Source organism: Beta vulgaris, chromosome 8 (genome assembly GCF_026745355.1).
Source record: "Beta vulgaris subsp. vulgaris cultivar EL10 chromosome 8, EL10.2, whole genome shotgun sequence".
NCBI classification, from domain to species: domain Eukaryota; kingdom Viridiplantae; phylum Streptophyta; class Magnoliopsida; order Caryophyllales; family Amaranthaceae; genus Beta; species Beta vulgaris.
In genome coordinates, this window is record NC_079209.1 from 23291032 (window position 1) to 23300035 (window position 9004).

At 35.0% G+C, this 9004-nt stretch overlaps 1 protein-coding gene across 3 annotated transcripts; it reads left to right on the plus strand.

Moving 5' to 3' along the window:
* The first annotated feature begins 803 nt into the window (after positions 1–803).
* On the plus strand, positions 804–8734 carry LOC104883737 (3-oxoacyl-[acyl-carrier-protein] synthase I, chloroplastic). Of its 3 annotated transcripts, XM_010668292.4 has the most exons (8): positions 808–1433; positions 3202–3633; positions 4890–5063; positions 5532–5645; positions 5762–5863; positions 7144–7210; positions 8227–8341; positions 8570–8734. In XM_010668292.4, exons 1-7 carry the CDS (start codon positions 972–974, stop codon positions 8292–8294), a joined length of 1419 nt encoding a protein of 472 aa, XP_010666594.1. In that variant the 5' UTR covers positions 808–971; the 3' UTR covers positions 8295–8341; positions 8570–8734. The 3 variants fall into 3 exon arrangements, with proteins under 3 accessions (XP_048493816.1, XP_010666594.1, XP_010666593.1); XM_048637859.2 differs by lacking the exons at positions 8227–8341; positions 8570–8734 and adding an exon at positions 7784–8215 and having other exon boundaries at positions 804–1433; XM_010668291.4 differs by having other exon boundaries at positions 809–1433; positions 8227–8734.
* The last annotated feature ends 270 nt before the right edge of the window (positions 8735–9004 follow it).

Here is a 9004-nt window from a genome sequence, read left to right on the forward strand (position 1 = left end):
AGTCATGTGGGGTCTTGTTTGATTCGTCTCAATGAGTACTTTATTAATATTCAATTATTATAATTTTTACTAATATGTAATGAAAGATATTTAATAGTAATACTGAGTTTTTAAATATAAGCATGATCTGATCTAGTCTGATCTCATTTGATCTGATCTGATCTGAACTTATTTTTTTTGATCTGATCTGATCTGATTAGATCTGAAATAAACAAAAATAAGGTGAACTGAACATAGCCTAAGGCTATGTTTAGTTCACCTTATTTTTACTTATCAGATTTGATTTAAACTCATTTTTTATGATCGAATCTGATTGAACTTATTTTTTCCTGATCTAGTCTAAACTTATCTTTTATAGAACAAATTATAACTTTGTATTTCATTACTAGTATTAATATTACTATCATTTTGTTATTATGTACAACTTTTAACAACAACAACAACAAAAATCATACTGTAATAATCATTAGTAGTAGTAGTAGCATTTCTTTTATCAATAATCATAATAATCATGATACCAATAATAATAATAATAAGTTATTAAATATAAATATGATCAGATCAAATCTGAAATGATCAGATATAATTTGATCTAATTTGAATTTATTTTTTCTAATTTAAAATGAGTAAAAATAAGATGAAGTAAGCATAAGCTAAGAAGATGTGGCAATTGGCAAAAGAGTTGTTTCCTAGGTGAACCCATATTGAATTTTCTAACCAAATTAAACCAACTGGCAGGCAGCTCAACTGCAAGTGACAAACACACCCTCGGGCCCCGGGCCCCGGGCCCCGGCCCCTCACACATACACAGTCACACACGAACACTCCCTTTTTCTCCCCGTCTTTCCTTCCAAAAATCCGATCATCTTCTCATCTCCCTCGACCACATCGTCATCTTCTCTCTCTCTTTCTCTCATTCTCCCCTCTACTTCTCCGCCTCTCTCTCTCTCTCTCCTCCATTTCTCTCGACAATGCAAGCTCTTCTCTCCCCCACACTCCGCCCTTCATCTCTCTCTCCACTCCACACAAAACCCAATTCTCTCTCCTCCAATTCCCCAAAATGCAAACCCCCAAACAAAGCCTTCTTCTTCACTCCTCGCGCTTCCTCTCAAGTTGCCGTTGCCCCTAAAAGAGAAACTGACCCCAAAAAGAGAGTGGTTATTACTGGAATGGGTCTTGTTTCTGTTTTCGGAAATGACCCAGATGTTTTCTACGAGAAGCTTCTAGATGGAGTTAGTGGGATTGGACCCATTGATCGTTTTGATGCATCCAAATTCCCAACTCGCTTTGCGGGGCAGATCCATAATTTTAGTTCTGAAGGTTACATTGATGGCAAGAATGACAGGCGTCTTGATGATTGTCTTCGTTATTGCATTGTTGCTGGTAAAAAAGCTCTTGAATCTGCTGATCTTGCTGCTGATAAACTCTCCAAGGTTTTTCAATTTTTTTTATTTTTGTCATTTTGGTAGTAGTAGAATTAGTTGGTAGTGTTTTAATTTTGAATTTTGCTTGATTTTTATGTCCTTTTCAGTTTCACCATAATGCATGCCAAGTGTTTGATGAAGTAACTAACTGTATTTCTAGCAATTGTTGTTGTTGGGGTTTTTTTTTTTGTTTCTGAATTTTTGTAAAAAGTTCGATTTTTGTGATTTTGGTTGTAGTAGGAGTAATTAGTGGTAGTATGTAGATTTTGAAATTAGTTTCAATTTTCTGATTTTTTTATGTCCTTTTTTAGCTTCACCATAATGCATACCAAGTGTTTGGTGAAGTTTACAATTGTTGTTGCTGGGTTTATTCTTTTTCTAATTTTTTATGTGAAATTCTAGTGCTTATTTTATACTTTTTTACATACCATAATGCATAGCCTAAAGTATTTTATAGTTTGATTGATGTAACATGAATGTGGGAAACGTTTTATAATCATAATTTAGCTTGCATTTTCTGGTGTATTTATGTCCTTTTCAGCATCACCGTAATGCATACAAGTGTTTGATGAAGTGACTAACTGTTTCTTTTTAGCCATCCTTCTTGTTGGGTTTATTCTTTTTCTGATTTCTTTTGTGAAAATTTTAGTGGGTAATTTTTGAATTTATAATAGTTTGATTGATGTAATATGAATGTGGGAAACATTTATCCAATCATTATTTAGCTTGAATTTGTGATATTTGTGTCCTTTTCAGTTTTCAGCTTGATGAAGTGATTTAGCGTTTTTTACAGGAATGGTTGTTGTTAGGTTTATTTACTTCATTTTTATTATATGTTTGTTTTGTCTCTTTCAGGATGGTTTTGGATGGATTCCAGTGTTTTAAAATTTCGCGCTTGTGATTGGTTTTGAAGTTGCCATTAACTTGTCACTGTGAACTTTATTTGTTGGTATTTTAATAACTTTGTTGGTTGATTAAAACTTTAAAAGTTTTCTATCTTGGTAACTAGGATGTAGCAGAATTTCTCTCTTTTCTTTGCCTAAACCGCAAGTGTGGGTTCGACAAACTTTCTCATATTTAAAATCTTCGATAAATCTTTTAAAAAGGCTCATTTCCGTATCACTGTAATTCGTAAGAATTAGGCAGTCATGTCATGGTGAATTTTCAGCATACATGTTACATTAATCAATATCCGTATAGAATCTTCATGTCTCTGTAGACTGATGTGAGATATCTTTAGTGAAGCAAAGCATTGGGAGTGTGGTACTTTAAGTCTGCATCTGCATGACAATCATTCTATTATCAAGCACATATTGAGCTATATCAGCGCAGGATATTGCATGAAAGGTGAAGGATTTAGAGCATCCTCTTTACCAATTGAGTAAACATCTATGGCATAGTGCTGTTGAAAAGGATTTCAAATTTTAGAAAAACATATAAACTTTGCATCTTTGCTTATATCTGAAATTCAGATGTTGTCTCATAGAACTTGGATTTCTGTGCTCTGAATCCTGATGCTAGCTTTTGTTGCAAATATTTGGGCTATGCTCTGTAGAAAGATCAATATATTTGTTTGACAGCTCTTTGTATGAGATTTGGTTGGATTTTGCAACCTTGTGCAACTTAGTTTGATAACTCCAGCTATATATCTTCAGCTTTTATGTTATGTGTGTAACAATACCTTGGCTTCATGGATGCCTTTTCCTTCTCACCCTGGACCTTCATAAGCTGATTTGATTCATCATTGCTGATATATTAATTCAACATTTGCTTGCAGATCGACAAAGTACGAGCAGGTGTGCTTGTAGGAACTGGGATGGGTGGCCTCACAGTTTTCTCTGATGGTGTTCAGGCTTTGATAGAGAAAGGTCACAGGAGAATAACTCCATTTTTCATTCCTTATGCCATAACTAACATGGCTTCTGCATTGCTTGCCATTGACCTCGGTTTGATGGGACCTAACTATTCCATCTCAACTGCCTGTGCCACCTCAAATTATTGCTTTTATGCTGCTGCCAACCATATCCGTCGGGGTGAAGCTGACTTGATGGTTGCGGGTGGAACTGAAGCTGCAATTCTTCCTATTGGCTTGGGAGGTTTTGTGGCTTGTAGGGCTTTGTCACAGAGAAATGATGATCCCCAGACAGCTTCAAGGCCATGGGACAAAGCCAGGGATGGCTTTGTGATGGGTGAAGGATCTGGTGTACTGGTAAGACTAGCGCCGTCTCTTTTGGCTGGTAATTTTGAAACTATATATGCATTAGTCAGTGATAATATGATACTGCCTATAGCATGTGTTTTGAAGTGATATAAGCTGCTTATGTGGAAATCAGGTGTTGCTTTGTTGTCACCTATATATCTCTGTATGTGAGATGTGATATTGGAAAGTGTTTCATCTCTTGATTTATCCGGTGATTCTTTCGCTAGTAGGATTATTCAAAATCAGTGTTCTTTTTCTTTTTTTTTTTGAAATAGATAGAGCACTATGCAGCTATATGTTGCTTGAATTCACCAGAATTTTTGCAGTTTATGCTTTGAACAGTGATTAAGTTATTGATCAGGTTAGTATAGGATTTTTGAAATCATTGAATTTTTGGATCAATTCTGATCGTGTAGATTCAATGTAAATTATTACCTTTCTGCTCCAGCTTTTCTTCATACTCTTGTAGATTGGTCTTCTCTATCTTTCATGTCAGAATTGCAATTTTTTGGGTTATGATTCCTTGTTAAGCAGAAATTTTATTTTTTTAGCCTTTTCCACTTTTGGGCCTGCATCTTTTTGTGCTCTCGTTACTTTTATATATGTGATGAAGGAAAAGACCATGACATTGATCATTCTGCTTCACCGTCTAGTTGCCGAATGATATTCCATGTTTTATGATTTTTAGTATCCAATAAAAACCTGGTCCAATTGTTCATTGACATAGGTGGGAAAATATCCTGATTTCCTTTTCTTCATGTTGGGTTGGGAAGGTGCATAGGCCCTTTAGTGGAACTGCGGAAGCATTGGCCATACATAGGCTTCAGAAACAGCAGTTCTTTGTGGCATAAAGGGTTATATTTAATTTATTGGACTTAGTTTCTAAAGGATTGTCATGTGCTCTTTTACATACTCCAACTTGGGGTACCAACTATATAGTACAAAAAATAACTTTATGACTGAGACCTCTTCTTACAATCTTAGTTATTCATCATCTATATCCTTGTCTGTTTAGGTGACATATTGCCTTAATGCTCTTAGTTGAGTGCAAAGCTGATTAAATGGATACAAAAGGGTTTTTATGTAGTCTTGTTTTTGCAGTAAGTTAAATTTTGTTTGTATTCTGGATTGCTGACGTACTTCTGTTTTTACTAAATAACTTTACCATGTCCTGTCTTTTTCCTTACTTACATGAGTTGAAGGATACACGTTTTCCCTTTATGGTAAAAGAATTGTTAGATAATCACACTACTTGAAACATTAAGGTAATGGAGAGCTTGGAACATGCAATGAAAAGAGGTGCACCAATAATTGCTGAGTACTTGGGAGGTGCAGTCAATTGTGATGCGTATCACATGACTGATCCAAGAGCTGATGGACTTGGTGTTTCTTCATGCATTGAAAGGAGTCTGGAAGATGCTGGTGTGTCTCCTGAAGAGGTAAGCTTTCTTTTATTGATGGTAATGGCAGCATTATCTCATGGTGTATTGGTGTTTGAATATTCTTCTATGAAATTGATAGGGTACAGAACTTTAGATCCTTTAAACTACATCTTGTTTCACTGTTATATGAAGTCATCTTGTTGTCTGCTTACTATATGTAGCTAATGTATTATACTGTCTTTATCTTTGATAGTAAGTGTTCTGGAAGCAACCTATTGTATATATGCACTTTCTTCCCAAGTGATGCTGTATCTATGTCTTTCTGCAAGAATAAAATGCTTTTTGTGCAATTAATTCACTGCCAAGTGTCAGGTCATGTCAATAAGATGTTGGTGGTCTGTGGTAATGAGACTTTGCAGATGGAAAAAGTGCTTAGAAAAGGAGTCGTAACATGATAGTTATTGAACTTCAGAAGCTAACTGTGCTAAACTTGACCCATCTATTCTTCCATCAAACATTATTCAGGTCAACTATATAAATGCTCATGCTACCTCCACTATTGTTGGTGACTTGGCTGAGGTGAATGCCATAAAGAAAGTTTTTAAAAACACGTCTGAAATCAAGATAAATGCAACTAAGGTAATATTGTCATCTCTTTCTACATTGATTGTGGCTTTTTATTTTTAACATAATGTTTGGATGCTTTTCTTTCTCATGTAAAGTATTAAAAATCCTGTATATTTATATGCCTGCAGTCGATGATAGGGCATTGTCTTGGTGCTGCTGGGGGTATGGAAGCTATTGCCTCAGTTAAAGCTTGTACAACAGGGTGGCTGCATCCAACCATAAATCAATTTGTAAGTTCTGTAGTTATTGCTTTCTTATGAAGGACCTTTTGAATCTTTAGTCACTAGTAACGTTACCCTGAAGCAACTCAAAGATGAGCAAAAATTTAGTCACAAAGCAAAGGTGACCTATGTGGAAGGGTGAGATATAGTAGGATCACCCGATCTCATTTGCTGTTGGTAAAGGCAGACATGTGGAAAGGGTTTTGAGCAGATTTTTAGTGGTCTTAAAAGTAGTATTTATCTAAGTCTTTCTTCTTTTAGACTCGACGAGGTTATAGTGTGCTTACTAGCTTGTTTGGCTCAAAGGCTGAGCAGATGACCTTGGTGTACACTGTGTGATCCCCCCAAATTCATAGTGGAATACAAAGCTTGATTTGGATGAGGCTTTCTTTAGATATTTGTTCGTACGTGGATTTGTCACTGACACTCTTTACAGGCTCACAACCCTATATATATGTCTGTGCTCCATGCTATGTGTTTTTGGCTTGTCCTTTGCAAACTATAATGACTGTATGCTACTGGATCTTAAGTATTCAATAACTAACCTAGAGGCCAGCTTCCATAATGTCTTGTTGTTATCATGCTTATGCCCACTTCTTAACAAGGAATTACTGAATTCTCATCAATTACCATTCACGTATTGCGTTCACAATTTGCCTTTGGTGCAAGGACTTAGATCTTAGCTTATTATGTTCAGACTAAGGATTCTTTCCATAATCTTTTCTAACACTACAAAGGTAATTTGGGCAATCGAAAAAGAAGAGGTAATTTGAAACTTTTGATTGTAAGAATTTGTCGTATTGGCATATTGCTATGAGCTGTCATAGCTTGGACACATTAAATGGACTTCAATTCAAAGATTGGAAATTACATAAACTGAAGATGGTTTGCAAACATTAAAGGGGGGCTTGAATCTCTCCCATCAAATCTATTAAAACTTAAAGAAACTTTCACCAATATCCAACATGATTTCCTTCTCTCGAATTTTCTCTCTCTGTCATTTCTTCCCTAACTAAATGCTAAATGCCTATCTCTATTAAGCTACTAATAACTAACTTGTAAAGCTAGTCCTAAAATACCCTTCCCCCTTATATCAGTTCACTGCACATATATAAAATTTATTGACTAAATACACTATTATTTTATGTCTTTGTTCATACTTCATAGTAAAGGAAAGAGACTAGATCTAGTCATCATTATTGACCAAACATATTTCTTGTTTCCCTTTCTAGTGCCTATATATGTTGCCAATAAAGCAATCTATAACTATCTTAAACATATTACTGCAGGATCCGGAGCCATCAGTTGAGTTTAATACAGTTCCAAATAAAAAGCAACAACACGAAGTGAATGTTGGTAAGATTTTCGGCTTTTTCTTGAATATTCCTTGTTTCTGGAAACTGTAGGCACATTGTCCCTTCCCCTTAAGGCCTCAACATTAAGATTTTAATATGGTTGTGGATGTATAACTTTATGAGTTATATTACCCCAGCCAATGTGAAATCAAAGTGAGGTGGTATATTGACGGGAGTCTTGCCCTGCTTTACAAAGTTTAGTTTATTTTTGATATCATGTACTAGACAATTGAATTGACGACTGCAAGATAAAATTGCATATCACATACTTCCTTCGTATTTTAATAGTTGTACTCTTTTAAGGACTTGACACATTCGGAAATGCTCAAAAACTTTGAGAATTAAGATCTCTAATGTCAAAATTGTAACTAGCTGATTTTACGAAGATACATTTTGAGACTAATGTAACAAGATCCACGTGACTATGTTTTTCTTTATGGATACATGATAAAAGAGTCAAAGTAGAGTATGTGAATAGTGTCAAAGTCAATATGATGCAACTATTGAAAAACGGAGGTGGTACTAACCTTTGTCTACTCTTACCTTTATCGCTTTTCATGTACATGGACAACAGAATTCTGGACCAGCCAAGTTTTCCAGCCAGATATTTTGATGCTTGATTGGGGAAGGCATATTGGAAAACTTAATTATTATGATGTTATTCCCTCTTATTTTTAAGTTGCCTCACTTTGACTTTTAAGATCGTCAATGCACAGATTATACCATTAATATATTTAGCTATCTATGCGAAAAGTTTATAAAATGTTAATATTTTGAAAATCAACATTAAAAGCCAATGACTTTTACATAATAACATCATGGTCAAAGTGGAACTAATAGTTTGACTGAGGGAGTACTATCTTTTAGGTAACGCTGTTTCTAAGCAAAGTCACACTATAATTTCTGGACAAACGGAGCTTAAAACTAATTTTTAGCTTTTTTTCTGACAAGTGATCATCTCTCCTGCTCGGTTACTATTACATATTAAGGCTAATTAACTCATGTCATGTCTTGCAGCTATTTCAAATTCTTTCGGGTTTGGTGGTCACAATTCAGTTGTGGTTTTCTCTGCCTTCAAGCCTTGATTATCGGCTTAATGAGGTTTCATGGACAGCAAGGAGTTTCTTACAATGTATGCTTTGTAACTTTTGAATAATTGTATTCTTCCCATTCTTCTTTACCCATTAAATGAGTCAAAAGGAAGCAGGGGTTGCAGACGCAATCGCAATTTCCCAAAAAATAACAGTCAGTTGAAATCGTAGCATAGAAAACTAGTAACTCTTTCACTTTTGGTCTTATTTCTTTCAACTTTTAAGCTAGTGTAGTGATCAGCGGCTTTATTCGGTTATATGTTGTGCAGAGGATTTTGTGGCTAGCAGAAGAGTGTGGTAATGTCATCATATGTCCTCTAGTCTGTACTGGACGAATTGGTTGTATGATTACGAGTCATTTGTTCATCGGTAGATTAGATGATTATATTTGAAATTTGAATGTCTAGTTTTGATAGAAAGGCTAGTTTACTCTTTGATTTGTGTTTGAAAATTACTTGTTTCTGACTTTTGTAGTAACCATCTTGAGGATTTAGCTCATTTAATCTTCACAACCTTATTTTCTTTTTTTGACAAAACTAGCCATAAGTTGCGCATTATTAGAATATTTGGTTATACTCACTCCACGCCTTCCTTACCATTTTTAAAGTTTGGTCAGTTTCCTGGAAACTTGAGCTGAATTCTAATAAAAAATAGAATATAAAATTTCTCTACAACACTTGGCGTTTAACACTTAAAATTTCAAA

Bases quoted from the DNA above. Each gene is read 5' to 3' on its own strand.
- LOC104883737 (XM_048637859.2), top strand. From the start codon at position 972: ATGCAAGCTCTTCTCTCCCCCACACTCCGCCCTTCATCTCTCTCTCCA. The intron at 5,064-5,531 runs GTAAGCTTTCTT...AACATTATTCAG, and splicing joins CTGGTGTGTCTCCTGAAGAG to GTCAACTATATAAATGCTCA. The intron at 5,646-5,761 runs GTAATATTGTCA...ATATGCCTGCAG, and splicing joins TCAAGATAAATGCAACTAAG to TCGATGATAGGGCATTGTCT.